Below are 24,006 nucleotides of genomic sequence, written 5' to 3'. Positions count from 1 at the left end.
CACTATTTCGGCGACAGTCCTCTATTCCGACGTATTTCAGTCACCACTTCAATGGTAGGCCTCAAATGTATTAAATATTTAGTTATTTTTACAGACACTAGAAAGAGCCAGCAATGTACTTGGCCAAACTTCGCGAGGCTTGACCACTGCCCCACCGAAGCCGGTAACTTCTGGCCGTAACCGTTCTAACCAGTATCAATGTTGGGCCAGTGTATTTGTGTAATTATTTGAACATTAGGCTCTATAGACAAATTGTTATATTATTGATTGTTGTTACAGACGCTAGAAAGAGCCAGCAATGTACTTAACCAAACTTCGTGAGGCTGCCCATGAGCCTTGTGAAAATGACGCAACGCCTAGAGTTCCAGCATGGCTGGACATGGACAAGTTCAACAGAGGAAGGCAGTTCTTCGTGGACAACATATTCAGCTGCATCACGGCAATGTTAATGTCGCTTGTTCTGGGGCTTAGCATTGAGAGATTTCTGGATCCTCTCATTTTCACGGGACAGTCGGACGACCCTCGAAAGTCTTTAAAGCGATACGCAAGCACCGTGAGGCACGTCATCAAGTGGCACTACGGTAATGTGTGGCACTTCTCAGACGACGATGCGCACAGATCTATCATGAGTGTGAAAAAGATTCATCAACGGGTAACACAGGAATTGACAGAAAGTGCAAAGTCCAAAGATAAATCCACGGTGACTGATGGATCAAATGGGACGGATCATGGCGTGTTTCTTTCGCAGTACGACATGGCATTGGTTCAAAGTGGTTTCATGGGAATGATAACGATGTACCCAGAATCCTTTGGATTAGAAAAAAATGTCTCTCGGTTGGACGATTACATTTACTTTTGGAGAGGCATTGGACATCTTCTTGGTGTATCAGACAAAAACAATATTTGCAACGATGGATATGGCAAAGCGTATGCTGTTTGTAAAGAAATTGAACATAATATTGTTATTCCAGCTTTGCAGAATCCTCCAACAGATTTCTTTAAAATGATGAACGCTGTCATAGACGGACTACATTTGTTCACTAAATATCGTCTCTTTACGTTTGAGGTCATTTTGTTATGGATTTCAGATGTTTATTTTCCAGAAAGGAACTTTCAGTTTTACGACTACATCCGGTACTATTTTCTAAAAGGTTTATTCTTTTGCATTAGACATTGTGGTCTTTTTAGAAGAATAGCAAACAGAATCCTTCTGAGAAGCTTGGGTGGGACACAATGAAATGGTTCTGGGGATTTTATATTCATTATAATTTTTTAAATCTAAAACTTATATTTAAATTTTAATTCTTTATAACATCTAAATTTTAATCATTAATATTTAAATTTTAAATCTTGATTTCAAGAAAAAATTATTTTATGAAATTAAAATATACTAGTATTTCTATTCATTGATCTAAACTACATTTTAATTAGCACTATTCACGTTAGTGCGGTAAAGTATGTTATCGTTAACAATACTGAAACATAATGAAACTATCCCATGACCCACGTACATTGTTTTTCAAACTGTTTGTTGTAGGAATGAAAGTAACAGGAAATCCATAACAGATACAAATAACGTATAACAAAAGTAACAGGTGATTATTGTCAACATTTTTTTTTAGTAGCATACAACTTTTTATCGACATTTTTCTGTTTTAAACATGTACGTAGTCATCGAATCCCTCTTCAGACGCGTGTGCAGGAATGTATGCAAGGGAGTGTCTTCACTGTGGCGTGCGAACTTCCTGGGGATCGGGTCGTGCTCCCCGGGAAATACATATTTAAAAAACAATTCGCTTGCATTCGCTTCGATTTCCGAACCCTCTCCTCTGCACACGCACCTCCTCCCCTCTAGTTTGTACGAAACAATCCAACAAAACACATTTAAACAAATTTAGACAACAAACAAGATTGTGTTTTTTGTTTTATTTTTTGTTTTTCATTCTTTCTCTCTCTTTTTTTTTCTCTTTTTTTTTCTTTTTTTTTTTACATTTTGTTCTTTTTTATTATTTTTTCCTTTTTTTTATTATTATTATTTTTTGCTGATATTTTTTCCCCTCCATATGTTTCAATATATATATATATATATATATATATATATATATATTAAAATTAAAGTTTTTTGGTTATTTTTGTTAATGTATACGACATATATTGTAAATAATTTTATTGTGTTATATATAGAAAGTTAGACAAAATTATGGTGACTCTTCAAACCAACGTCCTATTCCAGGCCGATGTTGTTCCGATTTCCTTGGTGCACTTACATAAGTCATATCGTGGTCGCCAAACGAGTGGCTACTAACAAGACGACTTGACATTTCAGTTACAACAGGGTCTGCAAGAAAGAAAACATTTCAGTTACAACAGTGTTTGCAAGAAAGAAAACATTTCAGTGACAACTGTGTCTGCAAGAAAGAAAACATTTCAGTGACAACAGTGTCTCAAAGACAGAAAACATTTCAGTGACAACAGTGTCTGCAAGAAAGAAAACATTTCAGTGACAACAGTGTCTGCAAGAAAGAAAACATTTCAGTGACAACAGTGTCTCAAAGACAGAAAACATTTCAATGACAACAGTGTCTCAAAGACAGAAAACATATCAGTGACAACAGGGTCTGCAAGAAAGAAAACATTTCAGTGACAACAGTGTCTGCAAGAAAGAAAACATTTCAGTGACAACAGTGTCTGCAAGAAAGAAAACATTTCAGTGACAACAGTGTCTCAAAGACAGAAAACAGCGTGCTTGAACCTTAATTGGATATAAGCACGAAAATAAGCTGAAATGAAATGAAATGTAAATGCTTTATCCACACTGCGAAGATACTTTGGTGAAAGTAACTGTGATCACTTTGAGTTATTGTATAAACTTGAAGACGTGTGTGAAGCTACCGCTGCTAATAACCGCCGGCAGACCAAAATCACAGAACACATTAACTGGATTCCGTGAAGTTAATGACTACACGAAAGTGAAAATTACAAATGTGAAACCTGACATTATAATTTAGTTATATTTACTGTTTGTTCTAATTTAATATTAATGAATTGGCTAAATGCAAAAGAAAATGTTTGTTTTATTTATGTTTAACCATGTGTCTGAAGTTATTAGTGCTTTATTAAATTGAACACATTTAAAATCAGTTGTTTTCGTTATTTATTTTTTGTCGTTAACTTGAATGGGACATTATATTATATTATATTTTTTATAGTTATTATTATTTTTTTATTTAAAATTATGACTTTAGTGTCACAAAAATTATTAGCTGGTCTTCATTTCTGTGAAACAGAAATGTTCTCGTGTAACAGTTGTCCATTTTTGCGACCGACGTTTATATCACCAAGAAGGGAAAGTATATTTATGGTTTAGTTAGGTCTTCTATGTTTGACTATTACTGGTGGGAATTTACTCCCGATCCATCGTTTATCGTAACAAATGTATGAAGGAAAAACGAAAAACAGTCATACAGATAACATATTCTTTTATTTAGGGACAAATCAAATTACTTTGTCACTGGTCCGTGACAATATGAGCATAATCTTGCAAAATAACTCGGTCAAATGTACACTGTTTACACTACTTCGTTCCTTGGCAACGGATACCAGCTTAGTATAAAACGGAACGAAGTGGTGTAGCCAGTGTATACATACATGACCGGGCTATTTTACGAGATTGCCGTAATGTGCAAACAAAAAAATGTAATGTTTAAGCAGAGTGTAATGTGCAACGACAAAAAGAAAAAAAAGTGGAACGTTTAAGCAGAGCGTAATCTTGCAAAATAGCCTGGCCAAATGTACACTGTTTACACTACTTCGTTCCGATGCAACGGATACCAGTTTAGTATTAAACGGAACGAAGATGTGTAGCCAGTGTATACAGGTAGCACTATACCAATTAATTTCCGGCTGGGTCGAAGTTCGAGGTGCACCGCTGATAGAGAAGTGAACACCACAAGTCCTGTGATTGGTTATAAATGTGAGTGTGTTGGTTGTAAAAAAAATTAGTTTCATCTGGGCTAAAAAGGTATGCAATTTTATTTCATCTAGTACCACTGTGTCAAGTAGCCTTGTGCTTGGAACATGTATGGAGTACATGTAAAAAAAAGTACTAAACTTTTGTGCGAAACAACGGGTGTTGTAAAAACATCTGGTTATACCGAAAATGAGCCATGAAAGGTACCCTTTTCTGCAGTTAATACTTTGAGATAGGGGTTGTAGTACTGATATTTATGGGTCATAGTTTGGTTGATATATTGCATATAGTGTTTTTAAACACAAACGTTAACATGGTCGCCTATGGGATATGAATTGGTATAGTCCAACCTATATACGTGATCGGGCTATTTTACGAGATTGCCATAATGTGCAGTATTAACTGAGGAAACCAGTTACAGCCTTTCGCGTAAATGACTAGATCGGGTAATTGACTAATAGTCTATTTGCACGGAGACTATGCAATTACGCGGAACCCACTGTACATCAATCTGATTAAAATGAGCTCTACTGGAATTAACCAGTGAAGCTAATTTTAATTAGATCGGTACATACATTTAGACATTAATATTGATAAAGCTCGTGTGACGTTACACTGCCTTAGTCAGAGAGAATTAAACAAAGGGAAAGTATGTGAGCTAAATCTTCCAACCCCTCGCGTGGGTGTGGGAGAAGGCTATGCTCCATTTCGCTGAACTAGAATATCCCCCATACAAAGTCCTGTCTAGGTATATTGCCCTCTTTCTTTTACCAAAACAAAAGGAGGATGTAGAAAAGAATACATGTGTGTGTGTGTGTGTGTGTGTGTGTGTGTGTGTGTGTACACAATTAACTTATCAATTTATGACCTTTACGGGCCACACTGGCGATGGCTATCACTTTGTCAAGACACACCACACCCTGGTCTGGTCTGGTCTGTGCCACACCCCGTCCTAACCACACTTGAGGAATACGGTTGTTTTTTTAAAGAGAGACAAGAAATTTGTTTTGTTTAACGACACTACTAGAGCAAACTGATTTATTAATCATCGGCTGTTGGATGTCAAACATTTGGTAATTTTGACATAATAAATCTTTTTCATAAGTAACAAGAGATCTTTTATAGGTACGGCCACGGCCTTCGATATACCAGTCGTGGTGTATTGGCTGGAACAAGAAATAACCCAAAGGGCCCATCAACAGCGATCGATCCCAGACCGACCGCGTATCAGGCGAGCGCTTACCACTGGTTTACGTCCCGCCCCTTTAAAAGCTGAAAGGTATTCTCTAAAATATAAATAAATAAGTTTGTTTTCCAGATGTTTCAGGGAACTTACATCAAATGCAAAATATTTCGCAAGGAGAGAAACATACCTTCGCATTACATACATAGCTTGTAAATGTCAGGCACGGCGGAAGCAAGTAAACATTGGGGGGGGGGGGGGGGGGGAGCTGACTGAGACCGAGAACGCAAAAGTTTTTAGGAGGTTCGAGGGGTATGCTCCCCCGTAAAATTGTGAAAACTAGATGTCCTGAATTGCAATTTCCTGCATTCTACAAGTAAAATTCATCTTTGACTTAAGATTTACTACCAATAATATTTCTGATTCAGTTATTATTGGGGGAGCCCCACCTCCCAGCACCCGTTGCTCCGTTGTGCCTGATGTCCCTACTTGGCTTCAGCTTAGAATGACTGCTCATGATGAAAGGTCACACAGACACAAACTGATATTGGCCTATGGCAGGCCTACTAAAGTTTGTTTTGTTTAACGATACCACTGACGCACATTGATTAATTAATCATCGGCTATTGGATATCAAACATTTGGTAATTCTGACACGTAGATATTAGAGGAAACCCCCTACATTTTTAATAATGCAGCGGGGGATATTTCCCACAGACAGGACAGCACATACCACGGCCTTTAATATACCAGTCGTGGTGCACTGGCTGAAACGAGAAATAGCCCAATGGGTCCACCGACGGAGATCGACTCTAGGCCGACGGGGATTGATCCTATACCGACCGCGCATGAGGCGAGCGCCTTATCGCTGGGCTACGTCCCGCCCCGGCAGGCCTATTAATGAATACCTCTAAGTGAAGTGGACACTAAGTTCTGTGTTGTGACCGAGCGCTTGCGAATAATTTGACTTCTACCATTGTCTTACTATCATATAGTATTCGTCTATATTAGGCGCAAAAAACCCAGTCTAACGAGAGACCGCAATTGCTCGCCCTCCTGAACATTCTGATCTTAGCATGCTGCCGGGTGACCGGGGGTTAGTATTCTACGGGGGGTAAAAGTACGGCAACGTTAGTGTGGCAGTGAATTCTGACTGCGACCGTTCGTGAATGATGGATCAATGTAGGCTAAAGCTGTATCCCAACCGGTCGCGAGCGACGCGAGCGATTATTTTAGAAATCATTGCTTTCATTGGTCAGGATGCAGCAATTGAAAGCAATCATTTCTAAAATAATCGCTCGCATCGCTCTAGCTTAAATAATGTATACCTTCTAAGTACGTGTATACGTTGTGTGCCTAAAATACAGTAATGTCCTTACAGTTACCTGTTTAAAAATACAGGCGCGTGTGCAAGGAATTGTGATTTGGGGGGTGGGGGGGTGGTCTAGGCTGTGGCAGTCAAGTTACGGGGGGATAGAGTTACGCTCCCTTAGGAAAAAATATATTTTAAAAGGAAAATTTGCTCTGAGCAAAATGGGTGCTTTGAACCCTAAAACCCTCCCTCTGCACACGCGCTAAGTCATTAAAATAAACCAAGGTTTATTTTAATTAACTACACTCGCGCCTGAAATCGTTATTTATGTTTATGAAAGTATTTCGTTAATGATTACCCTGGTTTTCCGTTTGGCAAACAGTCCAGTCAAAGGATTTCGTGTCTCCATTATTCTTACTTGAATCGTCGGATGGTTTCGTCCAGTAAATGCTTCGCTCTAGTGTGACGGGGCTAGTGTCACCCTGAAATAATACACAACGTTACCAGGAGTATCGAGTGAGTGTGGCCTTTCTGTGTTTGAAACAAGGAACAGGACCGTACCTAGCAGGAGAGGGGGTGCGGGAGGCGTTAAAGAGAGTAGAGTATACACCATTAGAGCACATTGATTTATCAATTATCAGCTATGGGATGTAAAACATTTGGTAATTCTGTCATATAGTCTTAGAGAGGAAACACGCTACATTTTTCCATTAGTAGCCAGGGATTTTTTATATGCACCATCCCACAGACAGGACAGCACACACTACGACCTTTAATATACCAGTCGTGGTGCACAGGTTGAAACGAGAAATAGCCCAATGGGCCCACCGACAGGGATCGATCCCAAACCGACCGCGGGACATCAAGCGAGCGCTTTACCAGTGGGTTACGTCCCGCCCCAAGAGTAGAGTAATACAATCGCCTTCAGCTAGGTGAAACTGGCACTTTTAAACTAAAATAGTCCGTGTTTTACCATTACCCTCCCTCAAGTCCATAGGAACCGGGATGGGCGAGTGGGCCTGTGCCCCCACCCCTCACTCTAGGACAAAAAGGTACCTTTTTTACTTGCTCTATATAAATAAATATAAATATTTGTCTTGTGCCCCCCCCCCCAACACACACACACACACACACACACTACAGACTGTGCTCCCCCCACTTCAGCTATCGTTCCTACTGGCCTGTTCTTTTCCGCCAGATACGTCCCTGATATAAAATTAACAATAGCATGTCATAACATAATATACCTGTATGTTTGCTGACCAAGGTCAGAACATGTCTATCCTCTGACTGGTTGTCTTCAGTGTGACGTACAGCATCGTATGGCTCTTATATAATACATTATTGTAAAACGTGTTTGTTTTGAGAGAGAGAGAGAGAGAGAGCGAGAGAGAGAGAGAGAGAGAGAGAGAGAGAGAGAGAGAGAGAGAGAGAGAGAGAGAGAGAGAGAGAGAGAGAAGGGGGGGTGTATTTTGGTCACTTAAAGTTTAAACTGATTACCAAATATTCGTGCAAAACGCATTGCTTTTCTTTTTGTCTCAAGCTGGTTTCGACAATTTTCTGAACATCCACATCGGTAAACTCGGTAATGCAATCGTCCAACATTCGAGAACTGCCACTGAAAACCGGTAGATAGTAAATAAATATTGTTATTAACATTGTCATACAAAGGATATTAAATAACGATCTCCAACTTCAATAATCAATTTACTACTGCCGCCGAATGAGTAAATCGAAATGAAAGTCAAACGTGATCTTTAACAGTACATGATAAAGCGATACACAACATTTCAGCTCAGGATCTCGAGACATTCCGGAAAAAAAGGGTGAAAAGCAAATTTTCTTATCTCTTGGGTTCAAGGATCATTCTGTTAATTCTATGAAAAAATGGGTAAATCAAAATGAAAGTCAAACGTGATCTTTAACAGTACATGATAAAGCGATACACAACATTTCAGCTCAGGATCTCGAGACATTCCGGAAAAAAAGGGTGAAGAGCAAATTTTCTTATCTCTTGGGTTCAAGGATCATTCTGTTAATTCTATCAGAAAATGGGTAAATCAAAATGAAAGTCAAACTTGATCTTTAACAGTGCATGAAAAAGCTATTCACAAAATTTCAGTTCAATATCTTGAGGCATTGTTAAAAAAAAAATAATAATAAATCCGGAAAACTATATGTGGAACAGACTGACGGACAGACAGAAGTACGGAGGCAAAAACCTATAGTCCCATCCGGTTGGACCGGTGGGGGACTATTAATATCTTAATGTATCACAAGTAGAAGTAAAAATATTACTAAAAGAAAAACGTCCATTCTAACAAAAAACAACAACTCATAGATCTTACTGGTCTCTCCGACTTAGGACTCCGGCAGCAGATCTAAACAGGGCCAACGTTATCACGTACGTCCATAGCTGTCGTCATGTAGCGACATCTTCTACTACTAGTGGTATTAACTCACTTTTTGTTCATAATTGAGGTAATATAATTTGTATGTACCTATCGTGTTATATCTGAGTGATTTCGCAATACATAGTTTGTGCAAAATGAACTGTAGTTACATGGGCGTACATAGGATTTTGAAAAGGGGGGTTCCAATACATAAGATTTTGAAAAGGGGGGTTCCAAAATAGATTGCAGAGATATTGGGCATATATTTCTATGTTGAGTAAATATAATAATGTCAGATATCAATGTCAGATATATTAAATTATAAAAAAAGCGATTTATGGGGGGTACGGTCGAACCCATCAACCCCCCCCCCCCCCCCCCCCCCCCCATGTACGCCCATGAGTTAGCTTTTAAAGTCAGAGGAATCTTCATTGTCACAAAATCAGAACTCATCACCTTCAGTTATGAAATGAATCTTCGCAACTTGAAATAACACATTCATAAATTTTAAAATTGTATTACAGCTTACATGAACCATCAGTGTTTAAGAATAATCTTGTTATTGCTAGCAACCTATCCTTGAATATTCGTTTTTCTTTCTCTTTTTGTTTTCTTTTTTCTTTTTTTATTTCTTCAAAACAAATATAATAAAGTGAGCTACTAGACTTTGCCACTGGACGGCAGATAGGTTAGGTCATCGAAACACGTCAGAGAGTAAGTATGACGGCGCCTATAAAAGACCAATGACAACGAAGAAATGCACAGGACGCCAAAGATCGCTGGTTCGCGTCTGCTAACGGGCACCAAGTCGGAGAGGCGTTAACATGAGGTATAAATCAGACTGAGGGTGCGACCTGCTAACAGTATGCGTCGTCTTGACCATCCTGTCGATAGCGTCTTCAAACACCTTGATCAGGCGAGTGAGCTTCATGTACTCGTTAGTTAACCACTCCTGACGCAGCTGTTGCATCTCCTGAATGGGGAGTAAAAACAAAACCTCTGTCTTACCTCGGAATTTGTTCAATGTTTCGTTAATATACTATTAACATCACCAGGAAGGAAGGAAATGTTTTATTTAACTACACGCTCAACACATTTTATTTACAGTTATATGGCGTCGAACATATGGCTAAGGACAACACATATATATTGAGAGAGGAAACCCGCTGTCGCCATGTCATGGGCTACTCTTTTCAATTAGCAGCAAGGGATCTTTTATATGCACCATCCCACAGACAGGATAACACATACCACGGCATTTGGTATACCAGTCGTGGTGCACTGGCTGGAGCGAGAAATAGTCGAATGGGCCCACCGACGGGATCGATCCTAGACCGACTAACATCATCAGGAGAAGAACCATGTCTTCTCTATGGAGTCAGTATTATAACATTTAATTAAACGAGATTCAAATTCAAAGGTTTATGTTGCGATTAAATCATGTGCATTTTGGGGACTGTTTATTTCAGGCGATTTGTTTTTATTTACCTCTTCCCCCTCTTATAACACTTTTTAAAATGTATTTTAATAATGCAAACATAATACACTTCATAGTCCGACTCCCACCTTGAACTGTATGTAAATGTGGAAAAGCTCCCTTGTTTTACAAATTAGCAAATAAAAAAATATAATTCACAGGGGATATAAACATGATTTTAAAAAATGGCGACTTTAGGCTAATATCGTAGTTATATATTATAATTGTGTTTTAAACACTGTTGCTCGTGAACCTAATTATAATATGGAATAGAAATGTGATGATTGGAAATCTTTGTATCAAACATGGGAGAGGACAATAGACACAGTGCTGGTAGGGTGCACTTTGTCGGCAAATGGTGGATGGTGGGGGTGGGGGGGGGGGGGGGGGAGGTGCGGGGGAGGAGGGACGATATCCGGTCTCACGCTAAATCCGCCATCGATGTTCGTCTGAAGGTTATTGCGTTTTTTCAACTAATTTATCTATTATGTTTTTCTCTTTTTATTATTAGGCCCCTATTACTATTATTATTATTATTATTATTATATTATTATTTTATATATATATATATATTTTTTTTTTTGGTAACTCGCCTCCTTGAAGTCCTCTCTTTTCTGAGTTTCTTTGATATTCGTCGACTGGTACTTGGTGCTCGCCACGTCCATCCGGCTGTGTGCCTGGTTAAGAGTCGATATGACGACCGTGTCCATCTCTTCGTCCTTTGTCTGGGACATCCTCTGAAGGGTCGTGTGGTACTCGCGAAACGATTTCTCGTATTTCTGCAAGAACAGTTGTTTTGTAAACTGACAGGCTATTTATCTGAACGACAAAACAGCTACCATGATCAAATGCGTATCGAAAGGAGTTTCGGTGGTGTTGTGATGACATGCACTCATGAATTACCGTCATAATGTGATGACAACAAATAGCTGGAAGGGAAAACTAGGGTGTGAGTGAGTAGGTCTATATAGCAAGCTGGGTTTGCGAAGGCATACCTCCGTAAAACAGTACTCTGAACTAGGGATGGTTCAAAACTTGATTTTCTGACATCTGAGGCTATCTTTGATTTTATTTCTATCAAAAGAAGCCCGCATACGATGTTGTCATCGAAAAATAAACACCAACAGAACTGCAATAGCGAAATCTAATATTTTGTCATATTAAGAAATTTATAGGCTTACTAAATAATACTTTTAAAACTTATATACCTTTCTCTCGATGTCCAGTTTTTGTTCCATATCCTTGTGAATCTTGGTGCATTTCTGGCGCTTCTTTTCAATATCCTTTTCTTTGGCATCAGTTATACTAAAATAATAAAAATTCTGTTAGACTTATACTACATGAAAAAGACCGATCGACATTTTTAGCAGCAATAACAAGTACGTACATTATTATACATTTTAGGACATATCACGACCTTTGGAATACCAGTCATATACAAATGTTTAAAGGGAAAACCCAAGGTCTATCAAATGCTGGGCATATAAAAGATCCCTTGCTACTAATGGAAAAATGAAGCGGGTTTCCTCTCTAAGACTATATGTCAAAATTACTAAATGTTTGACATCCAATAGCCGATGATTAATAAATCAATGTGCTCTAGTGGTGTCGTTAAACAAAAACAAATGCTGGGGTTCGGTTCATGGACAGGAGCGCGCGATGTGAAGTCAAAGATTGCGCTCTTTATTGTCAGGTGGTTTCAAGGGATTGTGACACTTAAAGGGACATTCCTGAGTTTGCTGCATTGTTTCCGACTAATAAAATATTTCTACGATTAAACTTACACATTAAATATATTTTCTTGTTTAGAATATCAGTGTCTGTATATTCAATGTGTTTCTGGTCGTCTTAATATTTGTAAGAAGCCCAAACTGGATTTTGTCTTCAAATAATTTGGTACGTACGAAAATAAATATTTTACTTAATAAAATGATATTTAACCTAGTACAAATATTAAAACGACCAGAAACACGTTTAATATACAGCCACTAATATTTTATGCAGAAAAATATATTTGATATGTAATTACAATCGTTAAAAAGTCTCAATTAGTCGTTAACATCTTAAAAATTGCAGCAAACTCAGGAATGTCCCATTAAAGATATTAGCTTTTTTTTACGACTGTAACTACGTATTGTTAAGAATACCAGTGCCTTTTTTTAGTGGAATGGTTAAGTCCAAATCTGGGCCGTTGGCTCAAAGCATCGAATTTGGCTTCTTGGATTTAAATGATCATGCAAATATCTCAGAAAAAAGTTATATTAATGAATTCCTTGATTCCTTGCTGGGTGGAAAATGCGATAAATATAATATTCTCATAAAACAACTTCTGATATAGTGGTCGCCATATTGGAATTAAATGACTTTGCAATGACTTGATTAGCTGGGGTTAGTTGAAAATGAATTCCTTGACCCTAAATTCCAGTCATAGACAACAGTTTTGTCACAGGTGATTGCAAGTATTGGAAACATTGCCAATTCTTTGTTTTGGCAACCATTTTGGACGCCATCTTGAATATTTCAAAATGCTAAATGGTGTCAAGTTTGTACTCCTCGGGTCCTCAGTCGGCACCTTCCAAAGATGCTAAATCCGCCCAAAAAACGATTCAGGTACCGAATATTGCAAGGTTCAGTGTCCTGTCTTTAGGCGACCATTTTGGTGGTCATCCTGGATTCAAATGATGGTGCTGTGTCTTAATTAGCAAGAGGTTATTATAAATGAAATGTATTATCACTAAAGTCTAATCACATTTTGGCTTAAGTGAGAGGAAGCAATAAATATGTTTTGGCAACCAATGCGATATAGTTTTAATTTGACCTTGACCTTAGGTCTCACTACACAGATGTCATCTGCCATTGAAACCCATGTTAAATTGCCCAACTTCAAATGAAGATTACCAATAGAACGGGTTCTCGTTTTCACTAACAACATACACCATTGCGAACATACATTATATAAGCATTTATTTTCATTCCAAAATTGAGAACATTTTCGTCGCAGTTTTTTGCTATATGACCGCATCTGGCTGTAATACCGGTCCGAACAGGTTGTTCATTAACAGATTCACCCCGGCTGTCTCTTACGCTATACACTCATGTCCCAAAAGGTCAATGCACAATATTAAACAATAGCACCTGTCTCGGTGGCGTCGTGGTTTAGGCCCATCGGTCAACAGGCTGGTAGGTACTGGGTTCGGATCCCAGTCAAGGCATGGGATTTCTAATCCAAATACCGACTCCAAACCCTGAGTGAGTGCTTCGCATGGGTAGGTATAAAACACTTACATCGACCAGTGATCCATAACTGGTTCAGCAAAGGCCATGGTTTGTGCTATCCTGCCTGTGGGAAGCGCAAATAAAAGATCCCTTGCTGCTAATCGGAATTGTAGTCTAGCGGGTTTCCTCTCAAAATATGTGTGGTCCGTAACCATATGTCTGATGCCATATAACCGTAAATAAAATGTGCTGAGTGCGTCGTTAAATAAAACATTTCTTTCTTTCTTTCTCATCCGAGACCAGCCTCGGTGGCGTCGTGGCAGGCCATCGGTCTACAGGCTGGTAGGTACTGGGTTCGAATCCCAGTCCGAGGCATGGGATTTTTAATCATCCCAAAAGATCCCTTGCTGCTAATCGGAATAGTAGCCCATGTAGTGGCGACAGCGGGTTTCCTCTCAAAATCTGTGTGGTCCTTAACCATATGTCTGACGCCATATAACCGTAAATAAAATGTGTTGAGTGCGTCGTTAAATAAAACATTTCTTTCTTTCTTTCTTTCTCATCCGAAAGTGATCTGTGTAGTGAGACCTTAACCTTTAAAAGTGAGCAGTTCCATACCAGCTATCCTTGATGATCATAAAGTATAACTGCGCCTAGTTTAGATATTTAAAACAGTTTTTCTAGACATTTTCTAAATTTGACCGTTAATCTTGAAGGTAATTCTATGGACTTAAATTACAACTATGCCAAATGTGTTGCTTTGGGCCAACGTGTCACAACATTGAAAATCGCAAAGAGTAGCCCACGCTATGGGATGGTACATGAAATTGTGGATAATAAAGGTCCCTTGCTACTAATGAGAAAAATGTAGCGGATTTCCTCTCTAAAACTAAATGTAAAAATTACCAAATGTTTGACATCCTATAGCCGATGATTAATAGATCAATGAGCTCGAGTGGTGTCGTTAAACGAAACAAACCTTGCTACTAATAGAAAAATATAGCGGGTTTCCTCTATGACTGTCAAAATGACCATATGTTTGACATCCAATGGCCGTTGATTAATAAATCAATGTGCTCTAGTGGTGTCGTTAAACAAAACAAACTTTGTTTTCCCTACCTGACGTATTCGTGGTACGGCTGGGTCGGAGAAGAGTAATCCTGCCAGCAGGAGGACACTATGTCAGCCACAGTGTCCAACGTCTTGCAAAAGTTTCCGATGCAGTCTATCAGTCGGAAGTCCAACTGGCCTGTCACAGGTTATAAAACAAAATCAGTTCACAGTAATTAGAGCCTAGAATACCTTATACGGTGAGAGAGAGAGAGAGAGAGAGAGAGAGAGAGAGAGAGAGAGAGAGAGAGAGAGAGAGAGAGAGAATAGAGAGAGAGAGAGAGAGAGAGAAATAGAGAGAGAGAGAGAGAGAGAGAGAGAGAGAGAGAGAGAGAGAGAGAGAGAGAGAGAGAGAGAGAGAGAGAAAAGAGAGGGGGGGGGGGGAGAGGAGAGAGATATTACCTTTTTAACATGCCCCTATACCACTAAGGTTTCGGGCATAATACGGTAAAACAAGTATACATTAATATATTGAGTTATGCTAGTATCGGACTACCAACTGCCAACACAAAATTGGCCAACTTTATGCTCTCACGACTTCTACGACTTGCAAGTCTGAGCTTTCTTACATCTCGATTCTCGTCCTACAACCCATTAGTTGTTAATCTGAGTTTGTTAATACAACGGGTGCCGTCGTAAGTCAGGAGTTGGGAAAATTACAACGCAACCGTCGAGTTGACTAACTTCATCTTACCAGTTGACAGTCTGATCCTAGCATTAGGCGCACACACTCTATGAATGTCAGAAAGCCCCGGAAAATCATGCAGTGTTTAGCAGAATAAATGTGTTTGTTATGGTGGGGACATGTATTATCTTGATCGGCTTGGTCTTTCTGAGGGCTATTAATGCACCCTCCCTTAATACCTTAATACCGTATGTGGCAATATAATATTAAACGTTGCACAGCATCTCTAAATACTGTGGGTAGGCTACCCGTTTTAAACATTGCACCCCCCCCCCCCCCCCCCCCCCTCCGTTAATACTATCGATATTAGTTTGTTTTATTTAACGACGCTACTAGAGCACATTGATTTTTTTATCTTATCATCGGCTATTGGACGTCAAACATATGGTCATTCTGACACTGTTTTTTTTTAGAGGAAACCCGCTGTCGCCACATAGGCAAGGGATCTTTTATTTGCGCTTCCCACAGGCAGGATAGCACAAACCATGGCCTTTGTTGAACCAGTTATGGATCACTGGCCGGTGCAAGTGGTTTACACCACCCATTGAGCCTTGCGGAGCACTCGCTCAGGGTTTGGAGTCGGTATCTGCCTCGACTGGGATCCGAACCTAGTATCTACCAGCCTGTAGACCGATGGCCTAACCACGACGCCAGCGAGGCCGGTACTGTCGATATGTGCCAGTTTTAAACGTTCACAAATCGCGGTATCTCCCCTTCTGTATGCTTTACATTTGTGCTTGTTATCTTAAAGTCCCAATCTGACCATGTACATTTTTAAGAATTCAGACTAGATTGATGAAGTAGGCAGTCTTTAGTTTTAAGGCTAGCAGTAGGTAATGGTCCGTCCGTCCAGATACACCTGAACGCTCTGTTGGTGTTTATCTTGATAAACTAGGTAACGGGTACATGAAATGTATCTTCGATATAGGTCCAGAGTTCACAACTAGACATCGGTTTCAACCAAGACCGAGTGTTCGTGGCTTAGTGAGGTGTACGACCATGAAATAGACTTTTCTCTCATTAACAAATCATTGGCAGGTCTAGGGAAGGGTCACAGTGCTCTTTTGAATGAATGTTGGTTGATGCTTTTTTTTTAATTCATCACCCACAATGTACAACACAATAATTGTCCTGAAAACGCCTAACTGAGCCTCATTTCAAAATGTTTGGGGTGCATATTCCCGAAACTCTGCAGATCTCGCTCCTTTTTGCAGATTAGCTCGTTTACCTTCGACAACTCAAATTACGATGTTTAAAATTATGTAACTCCCTTTATAAAATACTCGATCCGCCTCTGAAAGTGGGCATAAGTCATTAACTTCAGTTCTGGAAAGACCGTCCAAATTATTGAGATGTCTGCCCACGACATCGTCTTTAACACGATTCGTTCCAGCCAGTGCACCACGACTGGTATGTCAAAGGCCGTGGTATGTACTACCCTGTCTGTGGGATGGTGCATATAAAAGATCCCTTGATGCTAAACAAAAAGAGTAGCCCATGAAGTGGCGACAGCGTGTTTCCTCTCTCAATCTGTGTGGTCCTTAACCATATATCTGACGCCATATAACTGTAAATAAAATGTGTTGAGTGCGTCGTTAAATAAAACATTTCTTTTTTTCTTTAACACGATGGTTTTAAACACGGAAATAAATTCAACTAAAGGCTGCTGCGCATTGTAACTATTTAGCTGGGCCTACACGTGTGGATTTCAAAAGTAGAATTATTACTTTAAATAATACCTTCTTTCAAGGTGTTCCCAAGCTCCTTAGCAACTTTTTTCAGTTCCTTTGCATAAGCAAGATTTGCTCTCTGAAGCATTTGGAAACCGCAAGCCCATTGTTTATATTGTTTAAATCTATATCATAAAAACAAAAACAATATCAATAAACTAGTCACATAACACCAGTCTAATTAAATTACAAAATACCATAGCAAAGAAAGGCATGGCCGTAGGGTGGGTGTCCATAAAGCATGATATCAGTATATTATGTTATAACTGAACTCAACTATTGGCTGAAACATACAAAATACATTGCGAAGTTATTAATATAATAGTGTTACAAATATACATCTAAATAAAATATGGTACCAAACTACATAAAAAAATTTAGAAACTACAAAACAATTGTATATAAGAATTAATTAATAATAATGTTAGTAGTAATAATAATGGATGGCAATATAGCAGTAGTAGTACTGTAGTAGTAGTAGTAGTAGTAGTAGTAGTAGTAGTAGTAGTAGTAGTAGAGGAGGAAACAGGAACTATAACAGTGACGTTTTACGTCACTGCATTGCAACATAAATAAACTTTGATAAAGCTAATACGATTTTCTTTGATTTTAATGTTAATAAATTTACAAACTTGTTATGGGAAGGCCAACCAGAATCGTGATCTAATATCAGGACAGCAAGGACAAACAAGTAATTTAAAGTGATCTTCATCTTCAGTATTTTTAAAAATTTACAACTTGTTCTCTAGGAATATTGTTAAGTCTACTTACTACCATTTTAAATATTGATATATAACATACCACACAACACCACACAACACTACACCTTAAATTAAACATTGTACAAAATATACTATCTAAATATGCTTCAAAAACAGTAATCAGTTTTGAACTGGCAATAGTTTTTTAAGCGTGAAAACATTGAGATGTTAGCAAACACATTTTGCATAAACTGATCTCTAAGTCTCTGTTTAATGTTTTATGGTGACACAGCTGATGCATCTTCAGACTCCCAAAGATACAAAAATCCAAGTCTCTAAGTATTCTATACATTTTGTAGCAAAGACAATCCTTGTTATGAATTATTTTTAACCAAGACATCACTTATTATCTGTCAATATTCTATATGAATCGAGTAAATTTGTTCCATTTAATTGTTGAATTTTATATTGATGTTGATCACCACTTTATTTGTTTGCATTTACCATAGTTTGACACCCAATAGCCGATGTATTTTTCGTGCTGGAGATGCCGTTAAACATGCATTCATTCATTGTTCCATGGCCTAAGGCGCGTACCCTGTTCCCTCAGACCCCTGCGCGTGCTGTAACCTCACCGTGGTGCAGGGATGTAACATTCTCTTTGAGAATGGCCAATACAGCACACATTGAAGTTTAGAGTAAAAGTCAGTATCTCTCTGTGATATTTGTATTTTGCAGTTCTTTACACTGTTTTTATTTATATCTTGAATTTTTCTGTTGATGTTGATCATCACCTTATTTGTTTCCATTACCATAGTTTGACACCCAATAGCCGATGTATTTTTCGTGCTGGGGTGTCGTTAAACATTCATTCATTCATTCATTCATTCTGTTCCCTCAGACTGCACGCAAATATGAAATAACCCCCAAGCCTGCATACGTATATACTGAACAAATATACTGAACAACAAAAGATACGCAAATATTAAAAATATATATATTATAATCTTGACAGAATTAATTCGGTAAATAGACTCGAAGTGAGTCTAAAATGTTCACATGACATTGATAGATTTGATAAAAATCATAAAATAAAATTAATAATTTAAAATTAATTAAAGAAACCTAAATTAATATTTGTGTTTCTTTTGTTGTTCAGTGTAGGGTTCAAAGATACATAGATAGGTCCACCTTTTACTCATAGATAGGTCAACCTTTTACTCCGCTCGCCAGTCATCTATTTCAAGATCCACTCTAGGCACGAAAAGATTGTTTGCAGAACGACACTCCAGCATTTTGTGTATCAATGGCTATTTTGTGTATAACATAATTTACTCGAGAATGTATGAAGAATCGTACTGTTGCTGCCGCCAACAGAGCTATTCCTTCTAACACACACAGAGAGAGAGAGAGAGAGAGAGAGAGAGAGAGAGAGAGAGAGAGAGAGAGAGAGAGAGAGAGAGAGAGAGAGAGAGAGAGAGAGAGAGAGAGAGAGAGAATATGTGTGATAGAGAGAGAGCGAGCGGGAACACTGCCCTCAACTATGAGGTGGTCAGAATATCAGTTGATGACTACTTCCAATGCCTATTTGATGAGTGAATGAGTGAGTAAGAGAGAGAGAGAGAGAGAGAGAGAGAGAGAGAGAGAGAGAGGGGGGGAGGGAGACGAAGGGAGGGAGGGAGGGAGACGGACGGAGGGAGAGATAGAGACCGACGGAGGGAGGGAGGGAGAGAGAGAAAAAAAAAAGACAGACAGACAGAGAGAGGGAGAGAGAGAGGTAGTGGGAGAGAGAAAGAGAGAGACTGAGAGAGAGAGAGAGAGAGAGAGAGAGAGAGAGAGAGAGAGAGAGAGAGAGAGAGAGAGAGAGAGAGAGGGAGAGAGAGAGAGACAGACAGATAGCGAGAGGCAGAGACAGAGAGACAGAGAAAAAGAGAAATACATATAAACATATATACACACTTGAACACACATATACACACACATACATACATATACATACATACGCATACATACATACATACATACATACATACATACATACATACATATGCATACATACATGTACGTACATACATACATACAAGCTTCGATAGCTCAGAGTGTATCGTGGTTAGTCTTGCAATTTGCGGGCGAATCGGTGCCACAGGTTCGAGTCCCAGCAACGGCATGGGACAATTTTTGAGGCCAGAAAGGATTTAATTATCCCCTGCGCCAGTGCGTTAATATCTATGTATGTACTAGTCAACCTCGACATACATACAATATATAGATATTCATACATCAATACATACATCACATATACATGATATACATATACATACTTGTTATTTATTGTGTATCATAAACCCTTACCTATATATACATATACATACAGAATAATAATAATAATAATAATAATAATAATAATTTTAATAATAATAATTTAATAATAATAATTTTCTTAGTTGAATTTTGTTTCTTCTATAGTAACAATCTATTGCCAAATTTTTGCTTTAAAACCATGCCACTTATGTGTATCCCGTTTCTTGGGCAATAAATGTTTGTGGTTTAGGCCTATATAAAAAAGACAATATATTATTTGACTTACGATTTGGTCTGGAATTCGGACAGCACAGGAACAGCAGTGTACCGTATATTTTTCACCCAACCTGCATTCATTTTTAGGAATATTTGTTGTGGGCCAATTTCTTTTCTTTAATTTTTAATTGAGGCATCCGTTTCATAACCATTAGGGTCAAATAGAAACAATCAATCGTCGTTAAGTGCGGGGATCATTACGTCATATACCTATGACGTAGAACAGTGATGTTGCTAGTAACAAACTGCAGTTATTAGATTCCCAAGGCAGGACGTAGCCCAGTGTTAAAGCGCTCGCTTGATGCGCGGCCCATTGGACTATTTCTCGCTCCAGCTAGTGCACTACGACTGGTATGTGCTATCTTGTCTATGGGATGGTGCATATACAATATCCCTTACTACTAATGGATAAATGTAGCGGGTTTCCTCTGATGACTACATGTCAAAATTACCAAATGTTTGACATCCAATAGCCAATGATTAATAAATCAATGTGCTCTAGTGGTGTCGTTAAACAAAACAAACTTTACAAACAATAGATTTTTTAAAAAGCAGCCCTGAGGTGTGACCAGTCCACTTTCGATAGATTCGGGGGTTTCCGTGTGTCATTTAGTGCCCAACGATTGGTACATCAAAGTTCATGGTATATAGTGTCTTGCTGCTTTATCGTTAGGAACAGAACGGAATATTTGTTTTAAGTTTAACAACATCTTAGAAAATTTGAATTACATGTACTACTATTTTGTGACAAACATATGGTCATTTCGACATTTGTTAGATAGAGATAAGGAAATATTTTATTTAACGACGCACTCAACTCATTTTATTTAGGTTATATGGCATCAGACATATGGTTAAAGACCACACAGATATTGAGAGAGGGAACTCACTGTCGCCACTTTATGGGCTACTCTTTTCGATTAGCAGCAAGGGATATTTTATATGCACCATCCCATAGACAGGATAGCACATACCACAGCCTTTGATGTACCAGTCGTGGTGCACTGGCTGGAGCGAGAAATAGCCCAATGGGTTCACTGACGGGGATCGATCCCAAACCGACCACGCATCAAGCGAGCGCTTTACCACTGGGCAGATAGAGATAAAGAAAGACGAAAAACTGCCTGCTAGTAGTATAAGGGCCTGTATGGCATCATGACCTTGACCTTGGTATGAGTCATAGGTGTGTCGTTATAGTCTGGCCTTGGCCGTGACCTTGGTGTACTTGGCAGGTGTGCGACATTGGTGTGAGTCATAGTGGTGTGGTCTACTAGGGTGAACGCTCGCCCGTGTCCCTGGCCGACTTAGATTGGTACTGATGTCCTTGGACTGGCCCTGACCGATTTGTTTAGCATTGACCGACTTAAAAGGCAGTGACTGGTATACCTGGGCAGGTGTGCGACCTTGGTGTGAGTCATAGTGGTGTGGTCTACTAGGGTGAATGCTCGCCCGTGTCCCTAGCCGACTTAGGTTGGTACTGATGTCCTTGGACTGGCCCTGACCGATTTGTTTAGCATTGACCGACTTAAAAGGCAGTGACTGGTATACCTGGGTAGGTGTGCGACCTTGGTGTAAGTCATAGCCTTGACGTACTTGGTGTGTGACTCATCGCCTAGCCTTGAAAGGGATGGTGTAAGATCATTAATTGCTACTAATGGGAAAGTGCAGCGGGTTTCCTCTCTAAAACTGTCAGAAGTATGTTTCACATCCAATAGCCGATGATTAATAAATCGAGATGCTCTAGTGGTGTCGTTAACCTACCACTTATAAGGACTGCCCGACGCGAGGTAGTGTATTTAATTTTAGCGCGCTGAATGATGAATGGTTATCACTGTTTACATCCGGCAAGTGATGGTATCTTGTATCTAAATAAAATATTCTACGGAACTTCTAGAAGTTACGTTCTCAAAGTCTGGCAGAAAGACGAAATGATTGAAATAGGTGAAAAAAAGGAATTATCGTTCTACACTAGCGCATTCACAAGATTATGAACTGACCTATTTCGTCGCTTCATTCCGCGAGCGCACACACACCCACACATATATATGGTTTAAATGACAAACTTTGCCAATATCTCGGTAGCTCAGTCGTTAGTGTAGTCGACTTGAGCGTGAAAGGTACGTCGTTCGTATTTCAAGTGGTAGAAAAAAAAAATTATATTATTATTTTTTAAATTAGTTTATTTATTTATTTATTTGTTTTTATTTTATTTATTTATTTATTTGTTTATTTATTTATTATGTTCAAGCAGAACCCAATACAAGCATCCTCTAATAACCCTGTGTGGACGGGACGTAGCTCAGTGTTCCCTTGATGTGCGGTAGGTCTGGGATCGATCCCCGTCGGTGGGCCCATTGGGCTATATCCAGCCAGTGCTCCACAACTGGACAGCGACCGTGGTATGTGCTATCCTGCCTGTGGGAAGCGCAACTAAAAGATCCCTTGCTGCTAATCGGAAGAGTAGCCCATGTAGTGGCGACAGCGGGTTTCCTCTCAAAATCTGTGGGGTCCTTAACCATATGTCTGACGCCATATAACCGTAAATAAAATGTGTTGAGTGCGTCGTTAAATAAAACATTTCTTTCTTTCCTCAATCAATATCTGTGTGGCCCTTAACCATATGTCCGTATAACCGTAAATAAAATGTGTTGAGTAAATAAAACATTTCCTTCCTCGTAAAATAAAGATTAATTCAATACAAATATTTAGTTTTAGTATTTTGTTTTAGTCATAGGGAAAGAAAGACATATTTGTCTCGAAGAAAGGAATGTTTGTTAAGAAGAAAGGCATATGCGTTAAGGAGAAGAAAGGAATATTTGTTAAGGAGAAGAAAGGGATGTTTGTTAAGGGAAGAAAGGAATGTGTGTGTGTGTGTGTGTGAAACATCCCCAACCCACTGCTTTGAAGAAAGAACGCGTGACTGCAACTCAACCCTCCTATATGATCTTTTAACTGCATTTTAAACACAAGTATTTCCCTAGAGTACAAGCCTTTTTACAGGGCTTTTTAATTACCAAATGGGTAAATACAGTGGTCGATCTAGGATCGATCCCCGTCGGTGGCCCATTAAGCTATAGCCAACCAGTGTATTATGGCTGGTATATCAAAGGTCGTGGTATGTTCTGTCTTGTACACACAGCTCTTGCTATTATAAAGTAGCGGTAGAAATATCCAATCACAAATCTAGTCATAGAGTAAAAAACATAAAAAAATAAACGCAATGGTTTGGTTTTTCATTTTTTTATTTCTAAATTACAATCACTGGCCTCTCTAGAGACAACTACACATGAAATGGACACACACTGGGTTACATCGAGAGGCCTTAATGGCGACATGTGAATAATATGAGTTTGATTTCTCTTCATCATCGTCGTCCTCCTCATCGTCGGTATCGTCGTCGTCTTGTTCATCCAAATATTCGCCGATCCATGAACGATACTGATTTAATTTAGAACGAATCTGTGGTCTCACATCTCTGTCTGGATTCACAAACTGTAGAATTTTCCTGGTGTTGGGACCTTTATCAAAGTAATGCATATATGTCAGAAAGCGAGAGTACGTGTCTTTAAATAACTTCCATTGCAATGTTTTCATGTTTCTTTTGATGGTTTCTTGGGACATGTTTTTTTCTTCGCAGCGTTTCCTCTTGCTT

At 38.9% G+C, this 24,006-nt stretch overlaps 2 protein-coding genes across 2 annotated transcripts; one reads left to right on the top strand and one right to left on the bottom strand.

The window, feature by feature from the left end:
* The first annotated feature begins 448 nt into the window (after nucleotides 1-448).
* Nucleotides 449-1,543, top strand: LOC121370097. Its single transcript, XM_041495198.1, has 2 exons — nucleotides 449-1,066; nucleotides 1,538-1,543. The coding sequence occupies exons 1-2, from the start codon at nucleotides 449-451 to the stop codon at nucleotides 1,541-1,543; spliced, it is 624 nt and encodes a 207-aa protein (XP_041351132.1).
* Nucleotides 1,544-2,016: 473 nt separating this feature from the next.
* On the bottom strand, nucleotides 2,017-20,544 carry LOC121371506. Its single transcript, XM_041497443.1, has 10 exons — nucleotides 20,365-20,544; nucleotides 17,086-17,201; nucleotides 14,671-14,800; nucleotides 11,544-11,640; nucleotides 10,929-11,114; nucleotides 9,713-9,831; nucleotides 7,966-8,083; nucleotides 6,824-6,947; nucleotides 2,110-2,338; nucleotides 2,017-2,075 (listed from the first exon to the last, which is right to left on the bottom strand). Exons 1-9 carry the CDS (start codon nucleotides 20,433-20,435, stop codon nucleotides 2,199-2,201), a joined length of 1,101 nt encoding a protein of 366 aa, XP_041353377.1. The 5' UTR covers nucleotides 20,436-20,544; the 3' UTR covers nucleotides 2,017-2,075; nucleotides 2,110-2,198.
* Nucleotides 20,545-24,006: the final 3,462 nt, after the last annotated feature.

The sequence above is a fragment of the Gigantopelta aegis genome, chromosome 4 (genome assembly GCF_016097555.1).
Source record: "Gigantopelta aegis isolate Gae_Host chromosome 4, Gae_host_genome, whole genome shotgun sequence".
NCBI lineage: Eukaryota > Metazoa > Mollusca > Gastropoda > Neomphalida > Peltospiridae > Gigantopelta > Gigantopelta aegis.
Note: the sequence above shows the minus strand (reverse complement) of the source record. Positions and strands in the feature narration are given on the sequence as shown.